This window comes from Lissotriton vulgaris, chromosome 7 (genome assembly GCF_964263255.1).
Source record: "Lissotriton vulgaris chromosome 7, aLisVul1.2, whole genome shotgun sequence".
NCBI classification, from domain to species: Eukaryota; Metazoa; Chordata; class Amphibia; order Caudata; family Salamandridae; genus Lissotriton; species Lissotriton vulgaris.
In genome coordinates this window covers 391,040,653-391,061,762 of record NC_141695.1, presented here as the reverse complement: position 1 = coordinate 391,061,762, position 21,110 = coordinate 391,040,653, and the positions used below count along the sequence as shown (strand labels likewise).

Sequence of the window (21,110 nt, the reverse complement as noted above, 5' to 3'; positions counted from 1 at the left end):
GGTTGTGCGCAGCCCTCGCTTTATCAGCAGTTTAAGTTCATAGCATGTTGCCCATTCATTCTTCGCAGTTATCCCTCAGTCCTGTATTCTCCTGTCTCACTATAGCCTTATAGCCCGCCGTAGAGGGCTATACCGGCTATTAATGGCCCACTCCAGCGTTAAAGGCCCGAGCCGAAGGCGAGGGCCTTTAACAAGGGAGAGGGACTTTAATAGCTGGTATAGCCCAGCTTCGAAGGGCTATTAGAACATTCTGCTACTAGAGGGCAGAATGTTCTAACAAAAAAGAACAGAGCCTTATGGGAGGGTGAGGGGATTGGAATCCCCTCAGGCTCCCTGAAGCCTTTGTTCACAGCCAGAGCTGTGAACAAAGAAACATTGGAATTTTGGAGCTCCAGGCTTATACCAGCTATTATAAGCCCAGAGCACTCCATTGTTTTCAATGGAGCTCCAAACATTCCAATGTTCTAATATAGCCTTATAGCCCGCCGTAGCGGGCTATACCGGCTATTAAAGGCCCGCTGAATCGTTAAAGGCCCGAGCCGAAGGCGAGGGACTTTAACGATATAGCGGGACTTTAATAGCCGGTATAGCCCTGCTACAAAGGGCTATAAGGCTATTAGAACATTCTGCCACTAGAGGGCAGAATGTTCTAACAAATTAAACAAAGGGTTCTCGAAGCTCGAGGGGATATAAATCCCCTCGAGCTTCGAGAAGCCTTTGTAGAACATTGGAATGTTGCTCTACGGGCCTTTACCGGCCCGTAGAAGCAGGGAGCACTCCATTGTCTACAATGGAGCTCCCAACATTCCAATGTTCTAATAACAGCTAAAACATGTCACAGTTCTGTCATTAAAGTTACTAATGTCAACATAGGCCATACAGAATATATTGTTTCCTCTATGCACAATGGTAGAAAAAGAGCATTACAGAGGGACGAAGGAACACCATAGTTGGCATTCAGCAATGACCTTGTCCTCAGCTGTGCCGACAGGGTCTATAGTAAACAATGTTACCTTAGATAACCAAGTCTCTCTATTTCCCTTGCAAAACCCAACACTCTTATCAGTGGCGCTTTATCTTGAACAATAAGAAATCCTGGTCTCTGCTCTTGGTAATAGTCCTCGTTATTTTCATTTGGGTGATGTGGAAATCATACTGTATACCTCCGGCTATCCACAAAGGACCAGGCACACCATCAGTGTGGATAAATAACTGTGAAGTCATTCACTCGAGAAGCAGGAGGTCTACATTTATCAGTCTTGGTAAAACTCTATCTCACCGTTCTTTAAAATGAAATCCCCACCAACAAACATTTGCAGTCTCCCCTTTGTATTTCCAGGATTTAGCATCTTCCTTTTAGTTTATTTGATAAAACTTACATATTTTGCCCACTCTTCAAAGGTTTTTGCAAGATGTCGTGTCTTTATGGAGTAAGGGACAGTGAACACGTCTTTATTCTGTTCCCAGGAACTGTTGAATACAAAATGTGTAAATGGTGAAATCTTAACCACAGTATTTACTTATGGTTCAGAACGCAGGATATCATCGAGATTAAACCAGTCCCCACGGTACCGCACGAAGACATAAAAATGCCCGAAAAGACAACAATTCATACATATATTTACATTTCCAGTAGACACGCTAGATGATGCAGAAAGTATTGGTGTATTTGAACTGTTCCTTCATATGTGGCTGTTCTCTTAGTGCAGGAAACGTGTGACCTTTTTGACGGAAATAGAAGGGGGTGCGCCTTTCATGCCCCATCCTAATTGTGGCTCGAACGGGGTCATACAAATCGATTTGATTCTGAAACACTTTTCGACTCATAAAAGAGCTTTTGCAAATAGTAAAAAGGAATTTTGCTGTGGCATACCATGTGATTTTGTGAATTGTTCAGTTGTCCATTGCAAAATACTTTAGTACCTCAAGCCCTTTGTACTTTGCAGCAGGCTCCTGTGAGGCGTACACAGGTATGGGGTTATGGAAAGGAATGAGACAAGATATGTGTGAAAATCGGATTCTCCACTAGTGTCTGGGTTCCTTTTTCCGTAGCAAGAATCTGCTAAAGAATAGACCTTTTGCATGCGCAGAAAATAGACGGGGAGATGTCTAGGCGTGGGAGTTTTATTCTCTGAAATAACTGTAAGCTGGGTTTGCATTTTTTGGTGAGTGGAAATTGGAATAGGTGTGGTAAGTTGCTGGGTGTAAGGGACAAGGGTGTAGCCAGAAAAATAAAATACCCCCACCACTCTATATCCCGATTCCCGAATGAGCGAGGGAGAGCAGTGAATTCGTTTTTTTTTCTTTGAGTTTCTTTTTTTCATTAATTCTAAGTATTATTTGACCCACCATTTGTTTTTTATTTAAAAAAAAGTTTTCCCTCTTACTTTTCTTCTTCTAATTTCACTATCTTAATTTTTATGTATCTTTCTTTAATCGTTTTTGCACTTTAACATCCTTTCATTCATCGTGCCATCTTTCGCTTTTATACCTTGCTTTCATCAGTATTTTTATCTTTTACTTTTTTCCTAGCTATCTTTTGCTTGCAGATTTCATTTTTTTTTCTTACCTGTTCCTTCCGTCTATACTGTTTCTTTTTCATTGCTCTATCCTTTTATTGACTTTCTTCCCTTGTTCCTTCTTCTTTGCTTTTTTTTCCTTTATCCATATTTATTACGATTTTTTAAATTAATTCTTTCCATCTTGGCTTCTGTCTTGCCTTCTCTTTTATTTTTCTTTCCAGTTTCCATTATTTCTGCTCTCTCTCTTTATCACAGAGTTTGCATGATTTGGCATGAATAGACCCCACCGTTCGCTTGTGTATGAGCTTCTGTGTGGGGACTGTTCAATCTATTGTCAAAGTCAAGAAGGCAACAAATAGCATTTAAACCATTTCATCTAACAGAAGCAAGCAAACCTCACACCGCTGCTGCAGCTGGTTCACAACGCAATTGGTGAGGGTGTTTTTTTCTGCAGCACGCCAGCTTGGTCTAGGTTGGAAGGTATTGTTGTGTATGGCATACTGGTCTGAAGAGGCATCTCGTGTGCTCAGTTTTAGGCACAGATCTGTTCACCTTCAGTGTGCATTTGTTCATTGATGCATATTGCATACGCATCTTACATTGCATAGATATTGCAACAGTATTATTTTTTAAAAAGCACTAGTGCCAATGAGCTCCCCTTGCATTCAGTCTATTAATCCCTCACAGGTATCTAGTGGATGAACCAGAAGATGAAGAAAATAAAAATCTAAAGGAAACCTTTGACAATCTTCCACCACTAAAGGTATATGGAGAGGACTTACAGTCCTCAGTTGATTCCTGCACAGGGAATTCCATAGTTCTTAGGTTTTGTTAGCGGTTCTAATGGTGGGTAAAGCTTCACGGAATATTCCAAAAGTATAGAAAATCTGTAGATTGGGAATAACCTGTCTTGAAACTGATGAATTTGCTCTGCTCTTTTTGCCTCACCCTATATAACATTTGGTAGATCTTTATTTTATGGAGAATGGCGCAAGCAACTGTTAGGGCACATTGTAACTTTTGAAGCAAGAGTGGATAAAAGGGGTCTTGTGGCAGATTAGTCATTGCAGTTTTGGTGGCTTAGTGGACTAATGCGTCCACTGTAGCGTTCTTTGTTTGATCTCATGGTCACAGGTTCAAATCCTGGTGGGTCCACTCAACCTTTCATCCTTCTGATGTCGAGAAAATGAGCACCGTTGTGTAACAATAAATATATGTTATTCAGTGGCTTGATACCCTTAGGTGAACATGCGCTTTGCAAATGCACATATTATGGGTGATTGTAATTGAAAGAATCACACTATTGTGAAAAGGAATGTAAATGATATGTAATAATATGAATACAGAATGTGATAGAAACAGAACGTGGTGAGTGTGCATCGGACTTCAATCTTTAAAATAACGTGCATTTAAATAATAATATTCAGGTTTAAAATTGTGTTAACTGTCTGTTTACTGAAATGCAGTTGATTTATTTACCACCTGTCCCCAGCTATCATATTCCCATATCAATATACTATGCTTTACAAAGAAGTCACTCGATCGCGAATTCAAAATAGATATTAAATGCAATACGTACTGTCTTTTTCATAGGGTTTATTCGTGTTCAATTGTTGTAGTCATTAGGTGAGCTTTGTGGTGGTCTTTGAACCTATCTCTGTTCACGAATAACCTTTTTTAAATATGGCTTCCATGTTTGAACAGAATAGTTGCATTGTGGTCAGATGAGGCCTTGTTTCGCAGTACATTGACCTTCCTTGTGAGCCCCATAAAGTCATGATAACACTTAGTCTTCTTTGAAAGTCCAGTATGACATTGTGCACTTTTGTTTAGCTTCCTTTATGTGGGATATCCCATGTTTTCCATATCCTTAATGCTGTTAATTTTCAGTCATTTTAGAGAATCAGACCACCTCTGCTTGGAAATAGTCAAAAGCTGGTCTGTCATGGTATCATGGCTCTCCTAATGTCCTACAATGTCTGTCTTGTTATGTCTTCTTCTTTCCTTGCTCTCAAGAAGGCTCCAGCACCCTAACATTCTGCAATGCCTTGGATTGTGCACCGAGATTGTACCCCTCCTGCTGATCATGGAGTTCTGCCAGCTGGTGAGTGTGCTAGGAACGTCTGGTTGGGATAGGAGCGGGCGACAGGACGCGCGTTTCGTATTTTGATTTTGCACTTGCCATGTAATCTTCATGTATCTGATTCACGGAGACAGCAGTAAATCTTACCTGAAGCGACTGGCTCTTCGAGAAATCTCTGTATTTAAAAGGAGGATGATTAGCCTTAAGGACATGGGAAGCAGTTCAGTTTTTTTGTGCTTTGTTAAAATATGTATGGTTTTTGATGTTTCTAACAGGCAATCGTATCCCCAAGAGTAGATCCCATAAAGTTCCCTGCTTCAAAGCGCTCTTTGCTAAAGAGAGGGACAACCATGGGGTTCCTAGACAGAGACATGTTCTTGTGGTCAGCATATATTCCCCCAACCTGGTTTGCAAATATTTAGTTATTTTCTTCCAGAGGCCATTTCGGATTAGAAGGGGGATCTTAACCTTGATCCTATTATTTTTTTAATTGTTTGATTATTTAAAATCTTACAATAGATAACAAATGATAATTCATGTTATAACACATACATTGCGAGTAAAAACATATTAGTATTGTCTTCCACTTTTTAAATATATTGCAAGGCTAAGTAGTGCAAAACTTATTATACAGATTAACTATTAAACCCATCCTAATATTGACTTCAGACAGTTAATTTTCTCTAGGAAAGTTTGTGCATGTTACATTAGTCTGTGTATGATGATTTGCCTGTGCATGGTGTAGTGGTCTGTTTATGTTCTGTCTTCTTTGCATGGTCTACCTGCCTGCACATTGTTTATTGGCCATTACAATGTTTATTGGTCTGCATGGTTTATTAACCCCTGCCGTGAACGGCCGACGGGAGCACTCCCTCTCCAGTGCTGCCGTCGGCCAATGGCCGAGGCAGCCCCGCCCACACTTTAGAACGCCCGCACTGCGGCGGAAAAAACGCTGCGGTTAAGGCGTTAATCAGTGCAAGGACTAACTCTAGATGCATCTTTTACCAGTTCATGCTTGGTCTATTGTTCTGTGTATGCTTTACTGTGTTGGACATGGCCTGCTTTGTACTATGATGGACATGGCCTGCTTGATTAACCCCTTCCATGCGTCTGATGGCCCCCGGCCGTCCGACGTCACAATGGGCATGTGTATAGGGCAGCCGGGGGCCATCCGAACTTTGCCCACTCATTAATTCACCTGCACCATGGCGGAATTTGCGCCGCGGTCAAGGTGTTAATCGATCTGTGCATTGTTTATTTGCCTGCATATTTATTTGTTATATTTAGGATAAAATAGGAAGAAATTATATTTGGAAGTAAAGTGAAAATCCACCTATCTCATTTTTTTAAATAAATTCACATAAATATGTCACAGAAGATTTTATGATGTTTCCTTTGTTTAGTTTTATTGGTCACTTGCCAGTGTGGTGGAATGTGACTGCAAAGTGACTTCATATTCTACCAGAATTTCTTCTTTTTTTATACCAAAGATGAAAGAAAGCCCAAAATGCAAGTTCTCTTGTAGTAGTTTAATTAACAAAGGTCTTAAGTTATTTCAATTTTTTTTCCTTGGCAGTAGATGAGCCACACAGCTCACCAGAAATATCTGGATAGTTGAAAAAATGGGAAGCGTGTTAAAAAATGTTTTACAATATGAAGAGACAAGGTGGCAGTGGTGGGGTAGGAGCCACTCTACAGAGCTCCCAAGGCTGGATTCTATTTTAATGCATCCTGCCACCGTCCCCCATCACACAATCCTTGCTGCGTTACCGGGTAGGATGCAGAAGGTACAAAAGAAGCAGAGAGAGGCACTGGAGACTCTTGATGGTTTGAGCATGCCAAGCTGAGTTCTAGCCATTCTGGTCTGCTTCGGATAGGGCACTACAGAGCCATGATTAGCAACTGTAAGCTGGATGCCCTCTAGTAGGGATGGGCTGCAAGCATATGTTCTTACTGGCTGACTGGAGATCCTATCAGGTGGGTCGACGGCCTGCTGAGAGATCGGGTGGAGCTAGAGGTGAATGGAAGCAGCACATGCATTGACCGCTGACTATCAAAGCACTGCACATCGCGGAGGAGCGTGCTAGGGGGCTGGTTTTGACGATATAACAGTCCTTCCTCCTAGTAGGACTTATGGGTGACATTGCGCCCCTTATATTTGACGTTGACTGCACTGAGAGCAGATCAAGTTTTTTCAGTGCACTTCTGACATAGTCATGGCACCACAAGTTTAAATACAAAGTCATGGCTTGATTTTGAAGTAATTCAGCTCTATCAGGTTCTTTAGAAAGGCTATAAAAAGCACACTGCAATAGTTTGTATAACCTCTAATAATGTATCCTATCAGTACAGTCCAGTGAGACACTGCAAGAGAGGAGTCATTTTCTGTAGGATGGAGATTTACTTACTGATACACCTCATCATCGTATGGTCTTTTGATCAGTGAAGAGTCTACTGTTCACATATGGTTTATTGGTATAAAAGCTTTCTACGACCCCATCCGTTGTCTATTGATTTGAACATACCTATTGGTCTGCACATGGTTTATTGGTCTGCACATGGTTTGACGATCTGATCACATCCCATTGATCTGTGCATGGCTATTGTTTGTGCATGGGCTATTGTTCTGTACATGGTCAACTGTTGTGCAGTTGTTCTTCGGGCCTATCCATGATTTACCTGCACATGATTCATTATTGGTCTGTGCATGGTCAGTTGGTTTACTTTCTGTTGCTCTTCTATTGTCCTGTTTGTCAGTGCATGGTATATTGATTTTTACCTGTGCCACTGATAAACATTTGATCTATTGTCTGAGTCTGAATATGTCTTGGTTAGCATTCATCTATAACAACTCAAGAGTTCTGAACAGTTTCTTGGGCAGGCAAAACTACTGAGAGTTACAGTTGTTGAACAATGAAAGTACAAGCGGTCTCATCAGCGCTTGCTGCATTACGTACCAGGGAAGTTTAGTACATCATTCTTTTGAATCCAACAAGTTAGGTGGGCATCAGCAGTCCAAAGCTCTCTATGGTGCTTTCTGTAGATTTGGGTCCAAATGAAGTTGAGAGGAGTGAAAATCGAGCGCAAAACTAACATTGAGAAGTTCCATCTTGTTTCCATTAATGGTCTAAGTGTCTTTACTAGTCAGTACTCCTCTGCTCACTATTCTCCCCCCAGTACACTCGCATATTACTAGTTTAAGTCATTTTTAGGCTTAAAAATTGGATAGGCCTATTAACAGGAGTCTGAAAATGTGTCTTCTCAGCCCTCCTGCTGAAAACAGAGGGGCTGCAAGAAAAGAAAGTGTAGGACTCAGACCACATTTCTTTAAGCGAAACAACAACCTGAGTGAGTTCAATCATTTGTCTAAGCGTCTACAGTAGAGTTTACTTATTTATTTACCTATTTAAAGATTGTCTAGAATCTGCATATTGCCTTTGTGGTTATTTCAGGACACTGTTGTTGCACATGTGCCTGAACAGTGTCAAAAGAGTCCAGTCACGTGGAAAAGTCCCCTATGCGATATTCGTTTGTCGCCACCACCACTGCATTCACACTCAGCTGTGTGCGAACATGAACAATTCGTGTTTCAGGCTTTTTTAAAGCACACATAGTTTGTTTGTGCCCCAAGATTTGTTTGTATTGTGTTCTACATGCCGAAGCCTGGAACCCCTGAACCCCCAGAGTTATGCCTCTGTGTTTTATCCCTTTGAAATGGTATCGGCTGATGAGGCGTGCAGGCGCTGAATGGATGTATTGTTGGTGGTTCTTCTAAAGTTATCCAATCCATTGCCTCAATGGGTCTTGTGCACGGTGCAAAGAGCATTTAACTTTCTTCTTGTATCGATCGGAAGCCAGTGAAGTGCTTTGAGGGCTGATTTTATGTTTAGAAGAGACTTTGCTTTATTGACAAGGAAACTGCATCCCTGCTCATGCATTTGGTACTCTCTACAGCCGTTAACACAATGGACCATCACGCCTTAGTAGAGCACTTAGTACACTATAGTTGGAGTCTCAGATGGACTCCTAGGCGGTTTCCACCATTCCTTTAGGATTGTTTTTCCCATCGAGTGAAACTAGCCCTGCTAATATCTGAAATCTGCGCCTTTAGTGTGGAGTCCAGCTGGGGTTGGCCTTATCATCCGCCCTTTTCAATGTGGTCCTCCTATGTCTCTTTAAAAAGTGGCACGTCTGTACATTCCATGCCTATCACACCTGAGGAAATATTACATTTTCAACCAACCCCAACTCAGGCATGGATCTTGAACACTTCTTACTTTAAGATCAGGTTTGGATGTCGGCCGATTATCTTCTGCTCAAAAAACTGTATCGATTAATTTTTGTCACAAATGGACAATTTCAACCGTTACATCTCCAAACACTACCTTAACACCATCGATCAGGAGAATGATCAGCAGTTGTCATTTTCAGCTCAGGAAACTGCTGATCATCCTCCCATTGATGTATAAGTTGCACTGGGCACCAGTTATTGAGCCACTATTGATTCTCATGCATACTATTGCACTACCTCTCTTCTATGTAATCTCCAAAAAGCTCAAATTGCTATTACTGGCCTACGTTCACAGTACAACACAGGCAGCCATGTCAGAAGTGTTTTCGGGGCCTGGGTCAACAACCTGAGCGACGCTCCCATAGGACCAGCACCTGTTTCTATGTTAAAAGCATGTCCTGCAAGAAAGAGAAGAGACAAGTAGATAAACCATTTGGCACCATTTATTTTGCAATTTGAGATAATGGATTTTAGTTTTTTTGGCATTCTGTTTTGCAAATTGGTGGCTGGCTTGGGTCCTGCTCCTGGGGAAATGGTGGTGTTTCACTCTTGGTTGCAACAAAGAAAGATTCTAAAAAAAACTTTAAAAAACTGATGTTCCTTGTCATTAATAAACAGGGCAGACATTTTCTATTCAGTTAACTCAGTGGCATTTGTGTTTTTCAATATTTGAAGATCAAAGACTTACCGGACCAACCAGTAGTCATAGTAGTGGTTTCTACATTTGCATGAACACCTCAGCAAATAAATGTCAACCATATCTTCATGTTAAACTGTGAGATCGTGAGAGTAGAAGCTAAAATGTGCCTTAGCTACGACCTTTTTTACAGGCTGTTGAAGTCCAAGTGGGATGTTGCTATTGCAATGGCTAATGTTGTCAATTAAGGCATGTTGAACATTGGGGGAAAATAGATGGCCAGATCTTTAGATGGTAGAGTGCAGTTTTTGTTGCTGCATTGACCTGGGGATTGAAGGATAGAGTGGTGTTGATTAGAGCCCTATGTTTCGTCTACTTTAGGATTCTTGGTGGTCCCATTGGTGATTCAGAATTGAACACTATTATGGATCGATGTCAGTGCCAAGTGAGAAGAAACTCTGCATCTGCAGCATTTAGGTTACAATAATCTCAGCATCTGGAGAACAATGGATGAGTCAATGATCTACAGACTCCCTTGATTTATTTGGGAATTCTGCCACCCATATGATACCGGATTTGTACCACAGAGTTTTGGATCTGATCATTGTCTGGACAAAACCTGCAGATTTTTCGAGTGCTTTCTCATTCTCTCCTTCATAGGTTTTTTTTGGAGCCACGGAGCCCATACGACCCTACACCATTGACTTGTGAGAGGTCCCTTCGTAACCACTCACGGTGCCCCACCCCACTTTTGTCCTGAGGAAGACCCCGACAGTAAGGGTTGGAAGAACCTACACACACACAGGGGTCGAAATGTCAACACTTCATTAATGCCAGTCTCTTCAACAGTACTTGCTTTACTGTGTATTCTTGTGTTACATGTCAAAATTTTGTACAGATGTTATCTACTGTGACAAAAAAATGTTGGTTTCTTGGCATGTGAATAGTAGATGCCTGAATGTTTGATTGTGATATTCATCACCGCCTATACTCTATTTACCTCACTACCTCACTTGAATCACCATCCTTCCCCTTCCATGTTCCCCTTTGGGGACTGCAATGATGATGATTTTACAAAGATGTATTTCCTTCAGTGTCGTTCTAACAAATTGTTAGCTAGGTTCAGTGTGGATAAATAACACTGCAACATCAATATATTCCTGTTTTGATTCCTTAATTTAAATATCATTGTATCTTTTCCATCTTGACACTATTTCAATGTTCTAATACTGGGACCACCGTAATATATACTGTCTGCAGTATTTAGGCAGACTCATGTCTGATGCACCCACATCTGGGCTAGTGTTGGACACCCTGCTGCATGTTGTAGGCTCAGTCCCATTTTTCAGGTTCCGTGCATCTGGGTTATCACATACCAGTTGTTGACTGGATTTATCGTCCTAATGAGATCAGGTAGACATTGAAAGAAAGAGGTGATGTAATTCAGTTGTGGGGGCCTCCTTGTGTTTTTGAAGTTGGTTGACCGTGTACAGGCGTGACGTGAGGTGAGCTGGCAGCCGACGTGGGACGTGAGGTCCATACTCCACACATGTTCAGAAACAGTAAGCAATCTCCATGGGATTGAACTTGGCTGGTCTCCTTAACTAAAGTGGCAGCAGTGAACAGAAATAAAAAGCCTTATCTGAACAGATGGAACATTAAACACAACAAAGGACCGACCTCATTGGCATGTTTGTCCCAGTCTCTCTCTCCAATCAGTTAACATAATACTTGTAAGGAAATGTGCCACCTTCATATCTTAAAAGACCCTTTCTACTAGAATTTCTTTATCTTGGTAAAGGTTTGGAGCCAGATGCTCAGAATAGAAATAAAAGACAAACACAAGTTTATTTGCACAGTTGCTTGAAAAGTGACTGGAGAGCAGCAACACCACAATTTTTCACATGTAATCTGCAGGAAAAAAGTGTTTTATACCTGTACATGAAGAATTTGAGAGCAAGTATTTATAATACGTTTGCCTGTCCAGATACTCAGTAATTAGGGGTTTAGCTTCATGATGTGTGTTTGTAGGTGTTCCACCCCCCCCAAAAAAGTATTTGCTGATGAATAGCTGGGTACAGGTGCTTTTTTCGGGTATGGTGAGGTGTCTGTAGAATTTCACCTGGGATTGTTGCATGCACACACGTCACTCTCTCACCTCTCTTTTGAAAGCCCGAATGTATTTGATTATTTTACAAAATATTGTGGTTTGCTCGGTTATTACCTACCAATCCGCATTACTCTCCCTTTCCACTGCCTCTTAAGCCCCTCTCACGCACCCTGCTTCTCCTATGATGCATGTTAACATTATATGCCAGTGTGATTGTCAGGAAATATGAAGCTCACCCCTCCAAACTCCCCCCACACCCCCCAATCATACTGAGCGAGCTAAGCCCCTGTCAGTAATGTCAGGTGCAAGGGCTGCATTCTTGCAAACCTCAGTGTCAAGTGGAGACAGTAGCGTAACTTGGGGTGTCAGATTGTCATCTCTAAACTATTTGAGAGGTTGTTCCCCCTCTTCAGTAGACAAAGAAAGTTACTAATTCAGGCATTGCTCTTTCCAGACTGTATTTTTTTCACCATCTATTCTACCTTACCCAGCAAAGCAGCACTATGTTTTGCTGCAGTAACCTTTTATGGTTAAAACAGGCCTCAAGCTCTAAAGAATCTAACTGGAGGTGTGCTGTGGATAACAAAATCTACTTTAGATTGTTCAATGTAGTTCCAGGAAAGTCATATCCATCTCAGAAATTAAGGATAATGAGCAACCATGTAAAAGAGTTCCATTTAGATTAGTAATAGCCAAATATATTATATATGGATATGAGGAAAGAGTATCATAAATGTGACCCTCTTGTGCGTGCTGGATCTAGCATACAAATTGTAATTTATCAAAATCTAAAACCTCTACAAACCTGTCATTGGGATTTTATGATGAGCGAAAAATGTGATAATTTGACAGAAGATTAGGAAGAGATGACTTTTTGATCAATTCAGCAGCAAATTAAATTGTGGGTTCTACATTGACGAAGGTCTGTGAAAAGGACCTACCATAATCCGTTGAGCCACATTTTCTTCATAATCATGGAATATTCAACATACAGTTATTTTGTGCTTTTTGAAAAGAGGCCTGCATAAATTGTGGAGGCTGATATTTTAAACCAGAACAAGGGCACTAAGGAGCAGCTGACACTATTTACGTTTTCCTGGCCGACACTTTAAGTTCCATCTTCAGCAATAACTACATGTTGGACTCCCATTTTGGACCCTGAGGCAGGTAAGATCGGTGGGGCTGGGGAGGGGGTGATTTCGACAGACGACAACAAGGGAAAATGAATTATTTATTTAATTTTCCCACGTGGTAATCTGTCGAACCCCCCAGCCCGTCCCGACCGCCCTATCGCTCTTACTTGCACGGGCCGTGGCTGAGTGATTGATTATTATTGTGAGAGATTCCGTGTTTCTTTTGATGGTTGATGATATTATGATGGGTCGTGACTTGGTTATTAAAAAGAAGAAATAGACTAAAGCAATGGCCAGCTTTGATTGTGAAGCAGCAAAGGTTTTGGCCTGAGAGACCCTGCCAGAGAATGCCAATGGTATAGTTCGAATTGACACTGACAGAGTCAACTTTCAACTTGGGGTTCAAACTGCCACAAATGTCCAATGGTCACAGATGCCCAGCATCCACAAAATCCACTAATACCCCAAAATGCTGCGAAACAGTCACAAACACAAAAGGCTACAAAAGCTCTCATCAGAATAAAAGCCAAATCCCTGTGAAACTCAGTGAAACTCAGTCAATGTAAACATATGTAATACGTTATGGAAGCAGAACATCACCGAAACCACCCACTCCAAAGAACCAACCTTTAACCACATCTTCACAGCCCAAACCCTTCGTTAACTGCAAGCACATGATACCCCTAGGCTGGACGGAACACTTTCCATCTCCTTATCCATCTTTCTCACCATGTCTAGACATCAAGGTCAATTGAAAGGAGAAAAGCAAGCATATTCGCTCGCTCAAATATATCCCCATGGGTATGCTAGCCAATATAAGATATTATCTAACCAGAAGGTGAGAGGAGGGTCCAAGGGAATTTAAAGACCTGCCAAGGTTGTTGTCCCCGAAAACACAAGATGTACAATACACAGAAACCTAGGGGTCTAGTAAAAAGTTTGTGAGATATTCTCAAATATACTAACTTTCAGGCCTCACTAGTGCCGGACAAAGTGCCCTAGAAAGTCTAGTCTATAGCGGAGAACCCATGCATTAGACCACTCGAGACAGTAGGTGAAACCCAGGAGCCAGAGATGGATTCCCATCAGTGTCTTGTAAGTGATCTTATAGTATTATCATGTGGTCATCCAAAGGTTGGGATGGGGTGTCTCCAGGTGATTAAGACTACCTTCAACCCACCTTCTAGGACTGGCATCAACCCACGAATCGTTTGTGGACCATGCATGAGATCACTTAGTGGGAATAGGTGCCCACAAGCAGCTATTTGGTAAAACTGCTATTTTGCGCTGTTCCTGGTTTTTAGGAAGAGGCTTACAGCTATTAAATTGTCTTTCTGTTTGTTCTCTATCCTTTTTATCTTCTTTTCACCACATTATTTCTTTTTGCACTGCACCTATTCCCACTAAGTGGTCTAATGCATGGGTTCTCCGCTATAGACTAGACTTTCTAGGGCACTTTGTCCGGCACTAGTGAGGCCTGAAAGTTAGTATATTTGATAATATCTCACAAACTTTTTACTAGACCCCTAGGTTTCTGTTTATAGCCAATATAAGATATCAACACACCCCTTGATGCGTACATCAGACCCCTGAGCCCTGACAAATCAAGTAAAAATTAATTCAACTAAGAAAATACAAGACTCTAGACTGAGATCCTCAATAGAACTTTACACCCAGAAACTCATAGATAAGAATAGAAAAGGAGTGGACCAGTGCCCTTGACAACCTCAAGCAACTCAGAGCACTTTATTCAGGACAGAGATCCCCATCACTTAACAACAAGGCCATCGTTTACAAGACTGCCATTAACCAAGTGACTAACTGAATCAAAGCACTCTGGGTTTCAAGCATTGTACCAATCCAATTGCAGATACCCGAGTCCTACAATCAGTTAACAGGTGCAGTGCCATAAATTACTTTTCTCACTGCGACAATTGTCAAAATCGTATCCCATCGCACATAGTCAACACGAAACAGACATCCACTTTGCCTTCAATCTCCCAATCTTGCTACCCCAACTGGACTGACTTCACTCTTCTTTGGCATGCTGGATTTACCAGCATCCTCTACTGTCAAGTCACCTCTCATAAAAATGTGATTCTTCCAACATTCTTTGTGAAATGTTTTCAAGAAGTTGCATTCAACCTCATTCTCAACACCATGAACTTCTCTCTTAGTGAAGCAAGTGTACCGGACAACCTGATGGCAGTTCAATTTTTCCCTTTGCCTTGGAATTCTATCCTAGACAAGAAAGATCCTGTCAACTGTTGCCCCAGCACTATCATGTGTTTCATTTAGAACATTTATTGAGAAAGCCTCATTCACCCACCCCCCCAGGATCAGATTAGCAGGAATAAACCTCTACAAGTCCACTAAGTAGTCTTTTATACCCTCCACCCAGTCCTGATCGATCTCTGATCGGCACTGCAGCCGTCTGCAGAGTCAACAACAAGCCACTGATCCATACCATGGAAACTGATATGGGTTTCTCTGACACAACCCTGTAATAGTTCTTCCCTTACTTTAAGAGATCATCCTGATGTGACGCTGAAGATCCCAGAAACTTCCAATTCCCTGCAAAGTACTCCAGGGTTCTGTCCTCTGTCCTCTTCAAGCTCTACATGGAGCACCTCAGAGCTGGCTCACAATAACATCAAGCGCCATCAGTATGCTGGCCACACATAACTCTACCTCAAAATCTCACCACCTAATAAAATTCTGTGTATCAAAACTTGTAACGAGCTAGTATCTTAAGCTCAATCTATTACCTAAAACTTATCCCAACTGAGACTGAATTCCTACTTTTCATTCCCGCAGAACACAATCTCAGATGCAAGTGTGGCTGTGTACCTAGATGGCCGACAGCAAATTTAAAATATATTAAATTTGCTCTTGACACAGATCTCTACCTCAAAGATCACAGGCCTAAGAAAATTAAGGCAGCATACAAAAGCTTACTCTCTTGGAAAAAAGAGAAACCTTCATTATAGAAATCGACTTTATGACAGTGGAAACCTTCGTCTTCTCCCATCTAGATGCAAGGCTGTGCTCAATGGCCTTCCTCACACCATATTGGCCCCCTTGAAAGGCATCCTTCACACTGTGGTACACCTTATCAAAGTCTTGAGGAGGTTTGAACACATCACTCAAAAACTGAAGGAGTTATCCTGGCTCCTCCTCTAGGCTAGTATCAACTTAAAGACCAGTTGCTTCAACTATGAAGCTATCAGAAACAATATCCATGCATATCTGCTGAGAAGTGGAGAAGTGTGGCTCAATGGTTAGAGCAAAAACCACAGTTGATGGACAGAATGCAGAACAATGTCATACATTCACCCCAGTACAGAGATCTGGGCCCAAATCCATCGTTTTTTTGCACTCCACACCACCCCAGTTCAGACATGGCCATATGCAAATCAGTCTGACCCTGTGCCTCATGGGAACAGTCCAGCCCGAACTGCCAACTGCTTAGAGCGGCAGACCCTGATGCAGAGGTCTGGCGCGGGACCAGGGTTCAATTCCTGCCTCAGCGGGTCTTGGGCTCAATTTCCTCAGACCTGATAATTCTCACCTTGGTGCCTATTATAATCATGGGTCCCACTTTGCAACTCTGGGTAATAGCTTGCTTAATCTCCACAACGGCCCCAACAGCGCTGGGATGCCTGTCTTCACCTTTGGGGTGCCCAGGAGTGGACATTTCACAGGGAAAAGCCAGGAAGGGTTCCACAGCGGTATGAGTACAGTGCCAGGAGGCCCTGTTGCTGGGGCAGCAGTGCGCTTTACAAGTACAAATTCATTCGTTCATTCATTCACATAATCATCTCAGGTTCACAGTGCCGAACCAGGGCATTGTCAGACCGAAGAAGAAGAAATAAAGGAAGGAAATGCAGGACATCTCCAGCTACTTACCCAGGATCTGGAACAACATACCAGTTGACATTAAATCTATCCAGGCCCTCTTGCCATTCAGAAAGAAATCGAAGACGTAGCTTTTCAAAGAGCACCACCACATAATGTGGAAAAAGGTAGGGCCGAAGTTGATCAAAAACCTTTTTCAGAGTTGCCCGGCGCTAACCACATCTAATACCACTCAAGTTTATCAAACAAAGAGGCAGGCGCTGGAGACGGGAAGGCAGGAAACAGAAGGTTTATTCCGACGGCGCAGAACACGTCAACTCAGACAACAGGGTATCTTCTCGAGGTGCTCTAGCAGCATCCCTGAGGCCTGGCCTCTTATACACAGGTTTATGGTCTTTATTACAGTTTATTGCATGTGGCACATTCTTGCAAACACTTTGAAGTACGGAAAGGCATCCTCGGAATCCCCGCTTCAAGCCCGTTCCCACACACATTTACAGTAGAAGTCCCCACCCCGGTCACAACAGGTGACGATTGTCGCGCAGCTGGGCATTCCGCCGATTCCCGGAATGCATGTGGTCGATCGGATCTCATGGGGTGGGGGCTTTGATCAGCTCGTGGGCCCTTTGATGGGGGAAGCTTCCTACTGTATGGGGGCAATAAACCGCATCCGCAGGGCCAGGTTGCGGCCTGGGAATGAGCAGGACAATCGGGCACAGAGGAAGAGGGGGGTTTTATCAAAGGACACAGGATCATGAAAGGAATGGAGGGAGGTGTTGAGTTGGGAACAGGATGGGGTTCCGAGGCAGGGTTGCGCTGAAGAGGGGTTAATGGCCCAAGCATGTGAGAGCGGGGGCTGTCAGCGCGCGGGGGATGCCTGCAAGGTCAGGAGAGAGAGAGAGAGACGCGCTGGCTATCGGCGGTGGGCAGAGAGGCCATGGCATTCAATATGGCTGCCGCTTACGCACACAAGTGGGCCTAAAAAGGGACAAGATGGCGCCGATAATGTTGACTCTGCAAACTAGATTTTAACAGTCCTCCCTTTTCAACATATCTAGCCAGATTGTCTAATCGATGTCTATCTTCATCAGATTCCCAACCTCAACATCATACAATGCTCTCATGCGTTCTTTTTCAAAGTCCACAGTCTTAGGGCAGATACAATTTGCACATAGTGAACACAGACGCGGCAGGCATTGGATTCCTAAGCAGAACCCACATATTACAACAACAGGAATCAGGATAATCGTAAACAATCTCCACCCCCAGTTCTTAACAGTACTCCAGAACCATCCGCCAAGCGACCATTCTTCTTGCTCCTGGTGAACTTCTGAGGAGAGTCTGTGGAGATGTTCGATGGCTTTGTACACTGAGGGTGAATTGTCCGGTATATATGTACAGCAGCTGGACCCAATGATGTGGCACGCCCCACCACGATCCGCTAGAACCACATCTAGAACAAGGCGGTTCTGGAGAGCCACCAGGCGGACCGCTTGAAGCTCGGCTGTATTGTTTGCAAGGATGCCAGCTGTGATGTTCATCGTTGTTTCGACTGCTTGGGTCAAATGTCGGATGGCACGGCTGTTTGCCATTGGGCCCCAGAGTGGAACAAGTCCCTTCATTGCATCGAGGAACTGTGCTCCGGTGGAGTCGGCTTGCTCTATGTCCTTGGCTCGTTTCTGTCTATGGTGATTCGCTGGAGCCACATAGGTCGGAGGAAGGATGAAGGAGATAAAACAGATGCCCCCCAGCCTTTGGGGAGCCAGGTGTAGGCCTTTGTGCCACAAACAAAGTACATGTTCGGAGAGGAGACAAAAGAGGGTGGATCGGTGGAGTCCAAGGTTCTGGTGATGCGGCAAGCGCTGCGACCCACCAGCTGTGTTCCAAGCCCTTCGATGCACATAAGGCCTGTGACGTTGATGACGGATAGTGCCACAGTCAGGGTGGCAGCTGTTCGTTTCCGGAGGTAGGAGAAGGTGGGTCTGGTCGGATTGTTAAACACCAGGCAAAATAGGAGGGCAATAAAAAGTGCAATGGTCTTTGAACTGTGGATATTGTCAGTCTTTGGATTTCTGTAGCGGATCTTCGGATGTCCGGTTGCTTCCATCATCTTCTTATCGGGCGCTTCCATCATCTTCTTATCGGGCGCTTCCATCATCTTCTTATCGGGCGCTTCCATCATCTTCAAGGGAGCTCGGTAGCGGGCAGAACCAAAAACTTTGTCTGGCTTTCTCTCCTGACAGCCTTTGTAGTGTTAGGCCACTGATCTGAGAATGATGACTTAGTCAATGGACTGCTTAGCCGAAACTCCCTCCTTTCGTCGCAGGTTGTACCCTTCTCTGGACGGCACAGTAGGATCGGGGAATTTTGCTACTTCAAGTGTCTCTGTATCAGGATAGCAGTTCAGTGATGGTCGGTCTTTGTTCAGGAGCTCTTCCTGGGTGGTCACGTCTTCGGTCGTTGTCAGGGTCGAGGAGATCTTCATGCAATGGTGTGCATGCACCCAATTGCGCTTTCCTTCCACTCGAAGAGCTGTTCGGGTGGTGAGCAGGACTTGCCAGGGGCCCGTCCACCGGGGTTCCAGACTCTTGGCACGCTGGAAATTTCGGATTAGGATGTAATCCCCCGGGTTGCAGGTTGTGTCCGGGACCCCTGGAAGCGTCAGGGATGGCATGCAGCACCTGTTGGTGAATAACAGACAGTGTTTCAGTCAATTTATACAAGTAATCGGACATTAGGACGTCCGGGACGTCATGAATGGAAGTCGGTTTTGGTGCAGACCAGACGCTCATGGGTCGGCCGAAAACGACCTCGTAAGGTGTCAAGTGGTGTTTGGTGGGGGTGGAATGCATCGATAGCAATGCCAGTGGGAGAGCGTCTGGCCACTTCAGTCCTGTGGTAGCCACTATCTTAGCCAGTTCTAGTTTCAGAGTGGCGTTGTGGCGTTCAACGAGTCCAGCAGATTGGGGGTGGAAGACTGCGTGGAACTTCTGTTTTACACCCAACCCCTTCAAGATGAGTTGGATAACTTCGGCTACGAAGTGGGGGCCATTGTCACTCCATAAAATTCGACAAAGGCCGTAACGAGGGAAGAATTCCTTTAGTAGTACCTTTGCGGTGGCCATGGCAGTGTTGTAACGGGTTGGATAGGCTTCCACCCACTTGCTAAATGCAAACACCACAACAAGTATGTACTTCAGGCCTTGGCATCTTTCTAGCTGGATGTAGTCCATCTGCAGGACTTCAAACGGGTGAGCTCATGGGGCTCTGAAAATTACTGACAAAAGTATGTATTGATCCCTTTGATAGGGTTGTGAGTTGAGTGAAACGCTTATTGTTTTTCAGCATTTCCCTTCTCATGTGGAAAATGCGAAGGAGGGTTCCCCTTTCCCCCTGTTGATTGCTGGTTTGTTGGAAATGCATGGAGTCATGATTTTTGGTGTGTATGATGAGATGATAGTGTACCCGTATCCTGAGGTCACTATATGTCTCTAACGAGAGAAACTTTAGCGATAGACAGCTGATCTCGATAGATGTAATGTTCTTACCTGTTTGATTACATACAGGTACATGATCGCTTTTAGAGATATAAGGCGGTTTCTCCACCAATGTGGTATACAACTATCTGTTTGCATTCTCATTCAGATTGTGATGCTAATTTACGCATATATGTTGGTTTCTTTCTTTCTCTTTTTCTTTACAGAGACCAAATTGGGTCCATTTTTTACTGCATTGTTTCTGCTTCACCTGGGCCAACTCATGCCCCGAAGCACAAACATTCAGCTGATTTTTGCTGAATTGTTTGTAGGACAGTAGGCATATCTTCATAGAACTGAATATGTATAAGTAGGGATCACTATTTGGTCCTGATGAGTAAGCAGTAGGGGACTGCTTACGAAACATGTTGACTAGGTAGCTAGCTATTGCTCTACCTCACAACCCCTTCTTAATCTTCCCAGCTAGAGAAGTCAATAAAGTATATTTTTTTCTACTATGCCAGGGAATTTTTAACTTTTTCTACTTTTTTCACACTCACTAGTGTTAGGTCCCTACACTCTCACTGATACCCATGCACCCACACATAGCCTCTGTCACAACTTAAGTGCTCCCGCGTAGTTCGTCTGGTCGTAGCACGCCCGGTCCCGCTATAGGGGCGGGAAGACCCCTATGATGAAGCATGACACTAACGGTTTTTTAGTGTGTGAGGGGTATTTTAACAAGCACATTGTGCTCTCATCTTTTCACTTTTAAGAGAGAGCCTAGTACCACTTCTAATAGTAAAAAATTTAAAATAAAAACTATCACTTCATTCACTTTTTTGATAGAATCTCTTTGGTTATGTAAAGTCCTGCTGGGAGGGTGATTCTATCAGTACCTCTACGCTCCTCTTCTTGGTTTGGATGTACCTTTGCGGTGGCCATGGCAGTGTTGTCACGGGTTGGATAGGCTTCCACCCACTTGCTAAATGCGAACACC

General features: G+C 43.3%; 1 protein-coding gene across 1 annotated transcript in view; it reads left to right on the top strand.

Moving 5' to 3' along the window:
• Positions 1–21,110, top strand: part of LMTK3 (lemur tail kinase 3) — a 206,341-nt gene that overhangs the window by 54,363 nt on the left and 130,868 nt on the right. Inside the window, exon 7 of the mRNA XM_086930342.1 lies at positions 4,542–4,626. Coding sequence (XP_086786468.1) covers positions 4,542–4,626 — 85 coding nt within the window. The remainder of the gene's footprint in view (positions 1–4,541; positions 4,627–21,110) is intronic.